This window comes from Pseudorca crassidens, chromosome 7 (assembly GCF_039906515.1).
Source record: "Pseudorca crassidens isolate mPseCra1 chromosome 7, mPseCra1.hap1, whole genome shotgun sequence".
NCBI classification, from domain to species: domain Eukaryota; kingdom Metazoa; phylum Chordata; class Mammalia; order Artiodactyla; family Delphinidae; genus Pseudorca; species Pseudorca crassidens.
The window spans coordinates 45,046,464-45,063,060 of record NC_090302.1 but is presented as its reverse complement, the minus strand read 5'-3'; the positions used below and the strand labels follow the sequence as shown (position 1 = coordinate 45,063,060).

The window sequence follows — 16,597 nt, the reverse complement described above, 5'->3', positions numbered from 1 at the left end:
AGTGATTATCACCTCTACAGAGGAGGAGCAGTTTCTATCAAATACCAGCACCAGCATTCTTTTACACTATGTTTAATAGGCAACGTTGAAAGAAAGTTTATCTTATGTTAAGAAAGTTTGAACCTTGTATGTAGATAAAAGAGAGTGAAGATGCAAGAGAGAAAAAAATGACTTGAGACTTTGGCGGTGGCGGTGGGGGGCGGGGAGCAGGGGAAAAAAATGGTATGAATAACCAAGGAGGAAGGCTCAGCCTTGAAGAAAATGCTTCCTCTTCTGACAGACGCAAGGAGTGGAGTGGCAAACTTTCCCTTCTTGGTAATTTTGCCCCAGACCCTATAATCAATGTTCTATAGAAAGTCATAGACCATTTAGCTCAGACGGCTGCAAATCTCAGCATTCTCCTTTGCTCATCTTAACCAGAGAGAAAGGAAGGCAGGAGATACACGTGCAGTCACAGTGCCCCTTTCTATTACCAGCTCTCTACAGTACAACATCAGTACAGTACAGTATGTATTCTGTGAACCACAAAGCATATGAAATGCTCTCTCAGTAGAGGATCCACCCAACTTAAAAGATAGACGGGGAACACCAATAGTATCCCACTGATCACCCTATGGAGAAACTGCCACACAATATTCCAGGAATGTCCCTCATATACTAACCAAAAATGTGTGCCCCAGGTTATGGGGGTCTGCAGACAACTAAACTAAGGCAATAGGAATTTAGAATAAAAAATAAGAGTATGGCTTCCCTGGTGGCGCAGTGGTTGAGAGTCCGCCTGCCGATGCAGGGGACACAGGTTCGTGCCCCGGTGCGGGAAGATCCCACATGCCGCGGAGCGGCTGGGCCCGTGAGCCATGGCCGCTGAGCCTGCGCGTCCAGAGCCTGTGCTCCGCAACGGGAGACGCCACAACAGTGAGAGGCCCGCGTACCGCAAAATAAATAAATAAATAAATAAATAAGAGTAAATGTAATTGGAGATTAATGGGCAGTCAGGGCAAGGCATAATGAAAGGAAAGGAAGAGGGGAGCAAAAGCAAGGTGAGTGTGTTTTCTTCTCTAGTCTGTAAGAAATCTCTATCAGCAAACTGGAGAAATACTGTTCTTCCCGGGTAATTCACCCCAGGGGTTGTTAAAATAATTTCCAGCCGTCCAGTTGCGCGGATGTAAATTTTCATGAGCATTCCGTTCGCTACATTTAGGTAGCTAAATGTACTTCCATTAAAAAAATTAATTATAATTACTTTAGGTAAACATTTTACAACTGTGTGCCTAATTGCTACATAGCAAAAAACAAACAAAACATATTTGCTATAATGTTATAATTGTTAAAATGCCGCTCTTAGTTCTTTTACTCTAAGCCTGTACTCTATCATTCATGGAACATGTAAGCCAGGCCCCATTAACTTTTTCTTAACAGGGAATTTTGCAAAGTATAAAAGCCACCAGTACAACAGATAAGAAAGAAGAAAATGTTTTCTGCTCATACAGGCACATGGAAGTATGATGACTCTGTAGAACAGATAAACTATCCATTGTTTCCCTAAATATATTAAATCAAGGATCATCTTTGAGGATATCACACACTTGTTTCCACAGGATGCAATTTTGATAAATTCCTTTCCAAGAGTTTTCTACCAGTTATCAACTAAGAATATTCCCTCCCCTAAATCTTATATCTTAATATAAGATTTTTGCCTTCATCTTTAGGATTTTTTAAAAAATATCTTTGAGATGTTTAACTTAATTTAAAAGATAGAAATCATAAAGATTTTTATCTTAATTTAAGCTGAGAGATTTAGGGTAGGGTACTAATCAGGTTGGTTTTTTTCTTTGTCTCAAAAAAAAAAAAAAAAATCACATCCAGAACAAAAAATTCCCCTAAAATTCAAGGAGGAAAAAGATGTTTTAATGGAATGAGGGTAGTCCAGTAAGTTGAGAATCAGAAGTCTGTCAGTGGGGTACCAAGAATTCTGTAACAGTTGTTGGCAGATATGAAATCTCATTTGCTAGGAAAAGATTTCCCAACTTCTGTTTCTGGCTGTTATACTTGATTTTCAAAGTGCCAGTGTTGTTGTTTAGAAACTGACTGTACTTTTGATGCAATTCAGGAAGGAAAAGGGAACATAGCTACTGCACAATGCCTTTCTCTAAGTCATTGAGAAGCCAAACTACACAACAGGTTTTCATTTTCACTGGGTTTTGATTATTAAGACATTTCTTCTGCATTTAATTTCTTCTGCTATTTTAAGATGAGAAGAAATATACTCTATCCATAAGGAAGAGACCTTGAAATGACCTAAAAAGGCAATTCTAAGAGAGTGATTAAACAAAAGAAAAGCAGCTTTTTTCTTTAAAGAATGTGTTGCTCAAATGCTCACCTATTTTGTGATTGATTGTATTATAAAGAAGAATGTTCTACCTTAGTCACCTCCAGCTGCAAACTGAGGAAGACTCTCTCCCTTAACCAAACGTGAGTCAGGCTCTTTCTGACTTGAGTCCTCTTTCTAACTAGGCCCCAAACTTGGGCTCTGTCCTTGGCCCACTTAGTCCATTTTTATCAAGAATTCTGCTGAGTTAATTCAGCAAAAATCTCCCACGCTTGCTATCTGATCACTCTACTCTGGCCCACCTTCAGCAAGAATCCTGTTGAGTTGGTTTAGCAAGAATCCCCCTAGCCTTGATGTTTCCTCTTGACCCTTCTCCATCCACTGACCCCATCTTGCTCCTTGGCAATAAATCTCCACTTTCCTCGTATTTGGAGTTGAGCCTGATCTCTCTTCCCTCCTGCAAAACCCACATTGCAGTCATTTTTTCTTGACTGGTCTTCCTTGCTATCTTTAACAATGTCATGAAAAAATTTTCTTTAACAAAATCCACACGACACACACACACACACACACACACGAATCATTATCTGTGAGTCAGAGAATAAAACTGACAAAATATTGGGATTCCAATAATTCTCAGAAACTCTCTCCTGGCCTGAACCTTACAGAGCTCTTCTCTTCATTTAAACTGAAATGAAAGACTCTGACATCAAGGAGACCCCACAGAGAAGGGCCTCAGAGGTCCTGCTCTGGGTAAATGGCTCCTTTTCCTTCATCTATCACCCTGCTTTTCACACTCAGTATTTGCTGAACCCAAACACCAGCCAGCAAGATGCACTTTCCATCTGAAATGTCTCCACTAAAAGAGTTGTTTCTCAAAATGTGGTTTCTCTTTCAAAGGTAGTGGCTGTAAGGGACTTCCCTAGCGGTCCAGTGGTTAAGACTCCACACTTCCAATGCAGGAGACGTAGGTTCGATCCCTGGAGAGGGAACTAAGATCCCACAGGCCATGCGGTGTGGCCAAAAAAAAAAAAAAAAAAAGGTAGCGTCTGTAAGCAGCTCAAGAAACCAAAACATGAGCCGGAAAGGCTTGCCTTTATTTCATCCAAGAACAAAGATCCAATCCGCAAAGACTTATGTCAATTCACTGACTCCCTCCTAGTTTGTCTTTCTTAAGACTGTCTTAGGGAATTCCCTGGCAGTCCAGTGGTTAAGACTCCACACTCTCACTGCCCCGAGAGGACCTGGGTTCAATCCCTGGTCGGGGAACTAAGATCCTGCAAGCCGAGCGGCATGGCCAAAAAAAAAAAAAAAAAAGACTGCCCTAAAGACTCTAGCTAATACTATAAAGCGTTTAAATCTTAAGACTTTGAACCCTCTTTGTTTTAATCCAACAATATCTACTCACTTGACCTGATCACAGAGCAAAACTGCCTACTTGGAACCTGAGTTTCTCTAGGCCAGATAAGGACAAAGATTGGGGGGTTTGTTTTTTGTTTGTTTTAAATCACTCTAAAGCAGACACTAACAGTGGTGACAAAGGTTAGACAGGATTAACTGATCCAGGCTAAGGATCTCTAAAATACCCTCTGGACTTAAATCCTTCTGGAAGGAAAATTCTCTTTCCTAAGATTACAGATTCATTTTACAAAAAAACTCCTGGCTCTTTCAAAGATCAGTAGAGGAAAACTGTTTTTTCCAGAAAGATGAAAGCTGTTTTCATATGCAAAGACCAACCTGCTCCACTATAAGCTAATAACCTGTTCTGTTCTATAAGATAATATAACTAGTGGGTAGCTTAGTCAGGTGGGTTACTGTAACAGAATACCATTGGCTGGGTGGCTTATACCACAAACATTTATTTCTCAACGTTTTAGAGGCTGGAAGTCCAAGATCAGGGTGCCCTCATGGTTGAGTTCTGGTGAGAACCCTCTTCCTGGTTTACAAAGGCCACCTTCTTACTGTATCTCCGCATAGCAGAGAGCACTCATCTCTCTTGTGTTTCTTCTTATAAGGACACTAATCCCATTCATGAGGGCTCCTCTCTCAAGACCTAATTACCTTCCAAAGGTTTCACCTCCAAATAACATCACATTGTAGATTGGAACTTCAACATATGAACTTTTGGGGGGCACAAACATTTAGTCTACAGTAGCAACTTAAGAATTCATTTAGCACTTTCTATGTACCCACCTGCCCAACGCAAAGCACATTGTTTATATTAACTCTGCCCAAGAGCATGTGGGAAGTAGGTGCAGTTATTATCTCCGTTTTACAAATGAGGACACGGAGTCAGAGAGGTTGGGTGATTTTCCCAAGAACACAACAGCTCATAAAAATAACACTAGGATTCAAACATAGGCAGTCAGATTCAAGTTCATGCCCTTAACAACTTCATTTCACCATCATTTACCCCCAGAATTTGCACCTGTATTAATCCTTGAAGCTGAATAGTGTTTTAGGGTTTACAAATCACATTCCTGAACATCTGATCCTCATACAAATCCCATGAGGTCCTTAATAGATAATAATGAGTGAAATCAAGTATACGAAGTGCCCAGAAAAATCTCCACTTTATACCACATCCTCTGTGGGTATCCTTAGACCCATAGAGAGATATCAAGAGGGTCAGGAATCCCTAGAAACTGTATAACAACTTTTGTGTGGATATGAAGATGGGCATTTCTCATAAGAAAATCTCAAGAGCTGGATCAAAAACAAGTGCCACACTAAGGGTCTGAATACACTCTTCTCCAAAGAAGGTATACAAATGACCAGTGAACACAGGAAAAGATTCTCAACATCACTAGTCATTAACCATTTAGATGCGAATCTAAGCCACAATGAGATACCTCTTCACACCTACTAGGATGGCTATAATCAAAAGTTCAGACAATACAAAGTATTGGCTAGGATGGGGAGAAACTGGAACTCTCATAGATTGCTGGTGGGAATTTAAATGGTGCAGCTGCTGTGGAAAACAGTCTGGAGGTCCCTCAAAAGGCTAAACATGGAATTACCATATGATCCAGCAAGTCCATTTCTAGGTGTCTACCCAAGAGAAATGAAAACATATGTCCACACAAAAACCTGTACACAAATGTTCATAGCAGTATAGACAAAGAAGCAAAAACAACAAAAATATCCATCAACTGATGAATGGACAAATAACATGTGAGGCACCCACACAATGGAATATTATTCAGCAATACAAAGGAATGAAGTACTGATACATGCTATGACACATACCAGTACTTGAAAATGTTATGCTAAGTGAAAGAAATCAGTCACAAAGGCATACGTATTGTATGAGTCTATTTATATAAAATGCCCAGAATAGGCAAATCTACAGAGGCAGAAAGTACATCAGTGGTTGCCTAGGGCTAGTGGAGATGGAGGGATTAGGGATTAACAGCTAAGGAGTGTGAGGGATGATGAGTATGTTCTAAAATTGACTGTGGTGAAGAATGCACAACTCTGTGAAGATAATAAAGTCATTAAATTGTATACTTTAAGTGTGTAAATTATATGATATGTGAATATATCTCAATAAATCCGCTAAAAAATTTTTAAGGAGGGAGTGGCACAGACAGAAAGAGAGAAAAGCCCCAAAATAAACCTATAAATAATTTGGGTTTAACCATAGTAGAAAACGAAATACAGATATACTTCTGCCCACAGGCAGAAAGCAGGCCACAAATGTGTTTTGTTCAGTCCATAAAGGTGTTTTCAAAAATCTTTGAAGCAACTAGTAAAATGTAAAAACCCAGGGGTTTCACATTCAAGAAAGAATCTATACATCTGCATTTTCCTCAACAAGGAAAGTTAAAAAAAATAAAATTTAATTTAAAAATAAATAAATAACCAGAATCTGGCAATACTAGGCTTGCATTCCAACTTTGCAACAATCTGCTAAGGCCAAGGGTGGGCAGCCATTTTTAGACAGAGCTTACGCTGGCCAGTAAGCCTGAGTGCCCAGCAGGTCAGGTTTCCACTCTACTTTGAGTTTTTGAGTCGATTATCTATTGCTTTTATCAGATTGTCAAAGGAATCTCTAACTCAAAGCACATTCAGAGACCTTAGAAAGAAGTGGCAGGCAAATAGTGGCCATTTGCTTTATAGATAAGGAAACCGACCTAACTTGCCCGAGGCCAGAAGAGTGCCGCAATCAGCAGTAAAACTACTTTTTCTGACTCTTGGTTTCTTTCATTAGTCTTCTGGCCTCCCTGCTGATATTTCTAGAGACTCTACAATTACCATATCCTGTTCCTTTTTCGGCAGCAACTGAGGGAAATTAGTGAGAAAGGAAAGAACTTGCTAGGTATTCCAAAATGGCATATGATTTTCAGGCTCTTGATCTTCTAATCACAAACAAATTTTGCCTGGACTTAAATGTCTCTGGTTTGTGTGGGCAACCTGAGCCGTCCTCCTGGCCCATAGCCCAAGGAAGATAAAGAGAATGTTAAACTCTCAGGACAGGGAAAGACTCCCAAGAGTGTATATTCTCCAATGTTACCAGTAGCCCTGCTACAGAAAGCGCAAGTTCCTAATAAACAGGAATGGTTCTTCCCCTGGGCCAGGTGGTTTGCTCATGTCAAAAATGACTATTTACAAGAAGCTCCGAGTGCACAATAGGCTAAGTGAGGAGAGAACTTCGGTTGTTCATAGTCATTCACCCCACTGGGCTTTGAGTCTGCCTGGAAAGAAATTCCATATGATGCCCACATATGGCTGGGAGAGGTGGAAGAATAAAGAACAACCCAATTCACCAGGCTGATCTCTCCAATCAAAACTCAGCACATTTGCAATCCCGGGATATCTGACCCTTACCCGATCTTGGAGTGCTTCAAGATCCAGAGCCAGCAAATGGCAGAGGATCATTGCACATCAGGGCCAGGGCTGGAAAGCAAATGCCAGCTGGGAAAATGCAGGAAAACCAGGGCTAGGGAAGGTACCTGTCTGTGCCATGGAGTAAAAGTCATCTTTTCCAATCAAAACAGACCAAAAGGTTCTTGAAAAGGCACGTGCTTACAAAGCCTGAGAAAGAATGAAACCTCTAAGGCAAACAAAATGACCACTTCTCACTGCTCCCAATTGTGTAACTCTGAAATAGTCTCAAAGTTTATCTGTGCTATAAACAACTTAGGAACCTTTTCCCCAGAGATATGGAAATGCCAACACTCGTGGAAAAAGGAAAAGCAGCATTGGGCTGCCCCCGACAAGGGGACATGCTAAAGGTTCTGGTGCCAAGTCCATCAGAAGAGTTTCCAGGGCAGTGCATTGTTGCCCACTCCCCAAGCCCTGGAAAAACCATGATTTCAGGCAAAAGCTGAACCCAGCTGAAAGCAGGTTCAATCATGAATTCAAAGTATAGGACATATCCCACTGTGGAATTTGTGTCAAATTTTTCTTATTTTTTTTAAATTGTGGTAAAATACACATCATGTACAATTTACTATCTTAGCCATTTTATAGTGTGCATTTTAGTATTACTAACTATATTTTTATTTTTGTGCAATCTCCAGAACTTTTTCATCTTGCAAAAATGCAGCTTTACACCCATTAAACAACTTCTCATTTCCATGTCTGCTCAAGCTCTAGCAACCATCATTCTACTTCTTTCTGTGCATTGAACTACTTTAGACACCTCATATAAATAGAACAATTCAAGATCTGTCTTTTCATGACCAGCCATTTCATTTTGCATAATGTCCTCAAGGGTTATCCATGATGTTGCATGTAACAGGATTTCCTTCCTTTTTAAGGCTGAATAATATTCCATTGTATGTATATATCACATTTGTTTATTCATAAAATCTATTTCTGTATCTCAGGGATATGATTCTGTTGCTCTGGTGGTACACAAGTTATAGAGTTCAATTTGTAATGGTCACGATTTTATACAGAGAAAGAGACAGACAGATAGACAGACTTGATTGAATGATGTTTGTACTCCAGGAGAGGAAAAACAAGCTAACTAAAGCTGCAGCTGAGCTCAATTCCATCATCTAGAACCATCTCACTATCCCTCTTTACCCTAAAAATAAAAGTTTTGTTAACTGTATATTCCCAGGTCCTGGGAACAGGACTTAGCATACAGTTGACACTCAGTAAATATTTGTTGGCTGAGTGAATCTAGAAGAGTGATTGCTCAGAAAATGCTATATGCTTGATCTTGATTGATCCAGCTCATCTGAACATATGAGCCAAGAAAGGATCAATATGTATTGACATGGAAAGATGTCCAAGAACTATTTTTAAAGGAATCAGGTTGCATATCAATAAACAGTATAATTCCCTTTATGCAAAAGCAAATGCACAAATCAAAACAATAAATACATACATATATAATAATATACCTAAATAATATGCTACAAACCCAATGGTTTGATTACCTCTGGATTGAAGGGCAATGAGGACAAAGGATAGAAAGGGAATTTTCTGTTTGAATTTCTGTTTGTAGTGTTTTAATTATTTACCAAAAGAACTTATCTTTGTATTGTTAGTGGAACTTTTTTAAGGAAAAAAAATCTGGAAGGATAATATGTCATAAGAATACATTGATTCATTCTCATGACATATAGCACAGGTAACTCTGCTCAATGTTATGTGGCAGCCTGGATGCAAGTGGAGTTTGGGGGAGAATGGATACATGTATATGTATGGCTGAGTCGCTTTGCTGTGCACCTGAAACTATCACAACATTGTTAATCAGCTATACTCCAATATAAAATTTAAAAAAATTTTTTTAAAGAATATGTTGATTCAGTTTACCTTACATGTACCCTTTCTCAGAGACCTACTGGAGAATGTGCTCCACCAAAACAATGGGAAATAATCAAGAAAGAAGAAGACATGGGATATAAGAAACAGGATCCAGCATAAGAGAGAGGCAAAGGGAATCTCCAAAATGATGGTAAAAAGAGAAGTAACAGCTGTGTATCCAACATCAAGGGCTACCATTCTGGACAGGCAAAGCAGGTCAAAGAGCAGTATTCAACAAGATAAAATTGACTGAAATAGCTGTTGCACTGGAAGATCTTGAGAGAAGATTTAGACAACTGGCAAAAAACCTGTGGTTAAATTAGTGAAAGCTCCATAGAAAATTCTGCAAACACACACAGAAAGACAGCTCTGGGGGAAACAATAGTAAGGAAGGGAAAGTAATCATGTAGTACATAATCCGGTTCTTAATAGTGGATAGGAAGGCATAGTAATGTTGACTGAACTAAATATTGACCTAAATAAAAATTATGAGTTAGCTATATTCTGAAGATAGATGGAAAGAACAGGAAGGATGCATGTGAGTGGTAGGTGAAGGAACTCAAAAGAAAGCTAAATACTCATATTCCACTCTGGAAAGACAGTACATGATGACTAAACCTGAAAAATCAAGAGGGAGCAATATAAGCATTATTTAGAGACCCAAAGAAGTACCAACTAGCCAGAAGAGATGAACATGACTGCTCTTTCTGAAAAGAAGAAAATGGTAGAGGTTCTGCTGTTTTTAGTAATGAACCTTATGGAATTATTTGTCTCAGAACTATGTGTATATACAACTTCAGTCAAACTAAGAAGTAAAAAAGAGAAAAATCACAACTGAGACCCACATCACAATACCTTCTAACCATGCTTTTTTTTTTTTTTAAACAGGAAAATAGTTGCTGTGTAGATTTCTGATGTGACACAAAGAAATAACAGTTACAGGTAGGATGGCCACTTTCAGTTCCAATACTGGAAGATTCTACCCAAAGTGAAGAGAATCATTCTGAAAATGGTTGGGCTTTCCAGCCTATACGGAAAACCCATGATAAAAAACCCAGGGTGAAAGAAAAAGAGGCAAGACATATTTCAGGTCCAATATTTACCAAATGCTTGAGTTTTGGCATAGAAGTCCTGCCAAAAAAACTTAGCTATGATAGAGAATTGTAAATGGGCAAGATAAGACCAAAATTTGTGGCAAATCATCAATATTCTGCCTGGGTCTTTCCCTCTCCTCTGGGGTACAGTCAACTCAACATGTTATTCACACCCTTGTCTATTAAAGCAAGTCTAATACTTTCTGAGGGTACTAATCCCCAATTTTGGCCCCAAAAAGTAGGTTCCCGCTGGGTTCCATCTCAAATGATTTTCAACTCCCCAACCCCGTGGTGGTGGTGGTGAGGGATACCTAAGAAACAGTCAGATTCTCAGCAAACCCAGGTGTCAGGCCAGAGTATCTAATGCTTTATCAGTTATGGAAGAATCCAAAGCAAATGAAACACCAAAATTTGTACATAGGGAGAAAGAAATTGAAGAACTCAATTCCCACATTGGTAGTTAATAATGAACCACCCTCTCCCTAGGAAAAAATGCTCAAAATCCTGTGTGTGATATCCATATTCTTAGTGTTTTAAAGCACTTGCCTGGGTTCCAATCCTAACTCCGTTCTTCTCCCTCAGCTTCATTTTCCTGTTAACCGGTGGGGTGGGAGTGGGTGGGTGGTAATACTTAGATCTCATAGGATTATTGCCTGGATGAAATAATAACAACCAAACTTTTGCAATCCACTAAATATATTACGCATTATTCTAAGCGCATTGCATATATAGCATCTCATTTAATGTTCAAATTGTAACTATTACCCCATTTTCCAGATGAGGAAGACAAAGCACAGAGGTTCAGTAACTTGCTCAAGATCGTAGCTAGTGGTGGAGCAAAGAGGCTAATTCAGGTGAACTGGCTCCAAAGAAAGTACCAACAACCGGACTATGCCGAAATGCAAGAAATAAAATGTGCACCATAAATGGTACTTATTCACACACCACGTGTGCCAGTCCAAAAAATAGGTTAAGTGACAGGCAGTTTGAGGCTTGGCAGCCTTGCAAGAGACCAAGGCATGACCAGGGCCTCCACTCCTCTCCCTAACTCCCCAAGCTCCCCAGAACTTCCCATCGCGCTTGGGACTCAGGGCTTCGAGGCTGCGAGTCCTGGTAGCTGGAAGTAGAGGGTGGAGCGGAGGCGGGGGAGGCCGGGGGTAGTGGGGGAAGGTGGTTGGGACGCCGGCGTTTACCTTGACCTGCACTCGCATCGCTCCGGGAGTCCGGGGCGCTGCGCGCGGGGACGCGCAGAGGCGCAAATAGCGGGCTGGCACTTCTGCCGCCGCCACCGAGAGCCGCGACGACGTCCCGTCCCCTAGGTCTTCGCCGCCCAGATGTGGCCCTCTGCTCCGGACCGAGCCTTCTCTCCTACCCGCAGCCGACTCACGCCACGTCCGGTCTCTTCCGCCACCGACCCAGAGCGGAACCACAGAGCTGCCTCCTCTCCCGGGACGCGTCCCCACCGCCCTAAGCAGAATCCCCCGCCCCGTTAGGTTTCCGCTCGGATACCACCTCCGCGCTGGCCCCATTCCAGCTCCGGCAACCGGGCTGTGGGGCGTGCCCTTAAGTAAGTGTCCTACGGTAGCCGAACCCTCAGATATGTTAATCAGACCCGCGTGGAGACCACAGGAATTGAGCGCAGGTATTTCGTAAATCCCAGCTATGCCAGATCCTAGTTAGATATCTTGTGGCTGGCCCCACCTAAAGCACCCAGGGCCCTGGGCTCAGATCCGGTAAACCGCCTAAGGCGCTTTGCCCCGCCGGCTGGTAGCCCACCATACCTGTAAGCGCTCCTCCGCAGAGCGAGCTGTCATCCTGGACTTGCAGGCCCGCCGCCAAAGCCTTGTCTGAGCTTCTGACTTATGGAGTCAGATTGGGGCTCCACCTCCGCACGCTGCCTTTTACAGCCCTACAGATTTGTCTTTTGGCCTCAGTTACCTCCCGTGTAGAAAGGAGGTGATTCCGACCTTACCTGGATCAAAGAGTAGAGGAAGGGTCAAATGCGATTTTCATCATCATCATCACACATGTATTTAATTGTACTGTTATTGTTGAGTCAGTGTGGTGCGGGGAGGACACAGGAGGTTTAACCTAACAACCAGCAGTTTACTAACTGGGAGTTACTGGGTGTTAGGTGACCTCTCTGGGCCTGGGTTTATCTACACAGCGGGAAGGATAGCAAATAAATCCCCTTTCCTCAGAGGCTATACTGAAATCCATAAAATACAATCAAAAGCTTTGTGATTTCTGTTATTTTCGGTGGGCTGCTCTGGCTAGTCGGTCTTGATTAAGGCTGTGGTCAGTTACTACAGGTGAATCCCAGTATGCTGGCAGAGGTGATGCTCACTTATTACAAGTGTTGTAATTAACAATGCTAGCCATTCGTCCCTGATTTCAAATTAGGACCACCTGTCCTTTTAGTCCATTCTGCACTTCTGCCCCGTGAGCTCACATTTGCTGACACTTTTTTCAGCCTGATTTCTTTATGTGGTTTTCATTTTTCTTTGTTAGAAAACTTGAACATCTCATATATGTATTAACATTTTGTTGTTGTTTGTTTTTCTATTAATCCATTGAATCTCATTCTCCTTGACCCAGCTCCCTCAAAATGTTAATGATCTGTGAGCAGTTAACAGATTCAGAAGCCCCCCTAAGGCAAGTAAGCACCTCTTGATTGGTGTTTCTCCATACATCTCCCCTGTTAGGTCTGTCACAGCACTAGAGACTGGGAACTCTCAGAAATCTGCAGACCCACCAAGAAGACTAGACGTTTGGAACTCAAGATTCTTAGGAGTGTTGGTGCACTGTAATTACCATCTTCCAGTTTAAACTCTTTGGTAAATTTACATGTTAGGATGGTCATATATTCTTTTCAGATCAAGCTTCAAGGCAGAGAGTCTAAAATATCAGGACAATTCCAGGGCTTAAGGTATCTGGTGTGCTAGTTTGCAAGCTGCCTTTGGTTCCCAGGCTGTATCAGAAACACCTGAGGCATTTGTTAAACGTGCAGATTCCCTAGCCGCCCCCACCCCACCTAGACCATCTGTATCAGAATGTCTGGGGTGGGGCCCAGGAATCTGTATCTTTCACAGGCATCTCACACAACTTGAAAGCTTGCGTAAAAAAATCTCCTGGCCATAAATATACCTTTGCCAAGCGGCTAGCAATGAAATTTAAATTTTAGGGTGTTCATTAGTAGTCTAGTGTGGTTTAATTCAAGTCAACAAATATTTCCTGAACACAGACTGTTTGTCAGGCATCCTGCTGGGTGCTGGGAAAACAAAGATGAATACGGCATTGTCCAGTCTGCAAGGAGTTCGAGTTTATAGAGGGAGGAGGGACAATCAAAAGTGAAACTGTACCTGGGGCACCATTGGTAAGACTCATCAACATAAACAGATATTCTCACTTGTTTGCCCTCCCTGATCCCTTTCTCCCTCTTCCCATTCTTTTCTCCTATGTTTTCTTCTTTATCAGATCTTCATTTTTTACCCTGAACATTGTAAATGTTTTATTCCTGATCTAACGTGGTTTTAAGACACTACTCTAAAGTTATTTTAAAGTCAACCTAATGATTTCAAAATGGAGGGAAACAGCTGATTTTTCAGCAGAGAAAAATGGTATGAGAACATTTTTTTTATATGTGAAGATCTTTTTTGTTTGCTTTTGGTTTTTGCTGTGTTGCATGGCTTGCAGGGTCTTACTTCCCCGACCAGGGATTGAACCCATGCCCTCACAGTGAAAGCACATAGTCTTAACCACTGTACCAGCAGGTAATTCCCTATATGTGAACATCTTGATGAGTCCCAGTTATCGGAGACTACTAAGGAATAGTTTCTAATATATGCACTCTTCTCCTAAAGAAAATCGTTAGAAGCTTGGATTTGGTTTTGGTTCATTTTCATTTATTTGGATAGGGCTGAGGGTTGTTGGGGGGAGTTGCACAGTAATACTTCCCAGCCTCTCTGGACAGCCCAGGGGGAGAAAACAGAGCAATAAATAACTCTATTTCTGGGACTTCCCTGGTGGTGCAGTGGTTAAGAATCCGCCTGCTAATGCAGAGGACATGGGTTCGAGCGCTGGTCCGGAAAGATCCCATATGCCGCAGAGCAACTAAGCCTGTGTGCCACAACTACTGAGCCTGCGCTCTAGAGCCTGCGTGCTACAGCTACTGAAGCCCCCGCACCTAGAGCCCGTGCTCCACAACAAGAGAAGCCATTGCAATGAGAATCCCATGCACCACAACAAAGAGTAGCCCCCACTCGCCGCACTCGCTGCAACTAGAGAAAGCCCACTTGCAGCAACGAAAACCCAATGCAGCCAAAAATAAATAAAATTAAAAAAAAGAAATTACTAACTGCATAAAAAAAAACAGAAAAAATAACTCTATTTCTTTGCACCAAGAAGAAAGAGTACCATGGGAAACTCTTGCCCAATGCATCATGGTATATTATTATCTCGTGTTCATGGTTTTCACTGTGGGTGGCCACCACAACTTTCAGAAGCATAAAGGAAACAAAATAAATGCAGTGGCATTCTAAAGTAGGTAATGGAAAGGATGATAAACCTAGAGGGCATTCCACAAGTGGGGGAAGTTTAAAGTTATGGGTTATTAATTTAAGATAAAGGTATACTGCCAGTAAGGAGGGATGAAATCCAGCCCTCCGATCCATTCCTGTGTGACTATTTCTGTTTTCAGACCTTCCCATTCAAACCCAAGGTATTGAGTTTGAATTCCATCCATTCATTCTCCTAAACTGCTACAAATCAAATTTCGTTTTGAAAGGTAGCAATATATTTCCTTATGCCTACTGAATAAATGTTTTTCTAATTCAGTGCTTCTATGGGAGTATGCTCCCAATTTGCAATGAAAATGGATCATTTATCCTGTCACATAAGCAAAGATTAAAATACTCATGGGTTGGCAAGGGGAGAAATAGGAACCCTCAAATACTTTTGGTAAGAGTTTAAAATGATATCCTTTTTGAAGGCATTTTAGCCATCTGGATTCAAGGCATAACCTTTCCCATCACAATTCCAGTCCTAGAACTTCATACTTCAGAGATACACTAAGATATATATATATATAAGGATATACCTAGTAGCACCCTTTGTAATAAAGAAAGATTGCCAATAATCCAAACAGCCATTAATTAGCAGGTGCTTAAATAAATAAACTGTGGTGTGTGCATACCATAAAACACCATGCAGCTTTTAAAAGAATGAGTTAGATCTAAATGTACAGATATGGAAAAGGAAAATAGCAACTAGTAAAAGTAAGTATGATTCTATTTTTTTAAATTTATATGTGTAAGTTAGATTATTCACAGGAAAGTACTAGAAGAATATATGCCAAACTGTTAACAAAAGAAGACATACTTATACTAAAAAACTATTTGTTGCTTATCTGAAATTCAAATTTAACTGGGAGTTTTATCACACAAGATTGTTACACAAGCCTACGCTGATGGCTTCAGGTAGCTATGGGTGCTGTTTGAAAGTGTGTATTACGAACATTGACACCGATCCTAGCCTCCTTTAGAACTGTGTCTTCACATGCAACTTTGAATGATTCTTAAAGAGAGGAAAGGAGGAAGATGAAGACTGACTGTAACAAAAATGCCAGGCACGCTGATAGATGGCATCATTTGAAGCTTCCTGAAAACAAGCACAGCAGATACTATAACTGGTTTACTGACCCTCTCATCCCAGCAGCATATCTCTTTGCAAGGTGATTTTGCAATAACCTCCCATGTAGAGGCCCAGTCTCTTCTTCACACCATTAATCTGAGCTGGACTTCTGGCCAGTAAAATGTGGCCAAAGTGAACATGGTTCAAGTTCCTGAGCATAGGACTCTAGTGGCCCTGCAGCTTCAGCCTTCACCCTGTTGTAACGCTGCCCTGAGAACACCATCCTGGAAGAAAGACCACTTGGAGAGACCAGCCAACCCTCAGAATCATGAGAAATAATGAACTGATGGTATTTTAAGCCACTAAATTTGGTGGTTACGTGTTGTGCCGCAATAGATAACTCAGTTTCTTTCCTCATTGTTTTCCTCATTTTTTTCTGCACGAAATCTCTGTGAGGTTTCACTGAAGGTCAGAAATCTTCGTCGCGAATATCACCAGTCTCACAGCTACATGTAAAAGAATGAAATTAGAACACTCCCTAACACCATACACAAAAATAAACTCAAAATGGATTAAAGACCTAAATGTAAGGCCAGACCCTATAAAACTCTTAGAGGAAAACACAGGCAGAACACTCTATGACATACATCACAGCAAGATCCTTTTTGACCCACCTCCTAGAGAAATGGAAATAAAAACAAAAATAAACAAATGGGACCTAATGAAACTTAAAAGCTTTTGCACAGCAAAGGAAACCATAAACAAGACGAAAAGACAA

General features: G+C 41.0%; 1 protein-coding gene across 1 annotated transcript in view; it reads right to left on the bottom strand.

Annotated features, from left to right (window-relative positions):
- Positions 1–11,717, bottom strand: part of TRPM6 (transient receptor potential cation channel subfamily M member 6) — a 138,869-nt gene extending 127,152 nt beyond the window's left edge. Inside the window, exon 1 of the mRNA XM_067744150.1 lies at positions 11,382–11,717. Within this exon, the coding sequence (XP_067600251.1) occupies positions 11,382–11,717 (336 nt within the window). The remainder of the gene's footprint in view (positions 1–11,381) is intronic.
- Between the last annotated feature and the right edge of the window lie 4,880 nt (positions 11,718–16,597).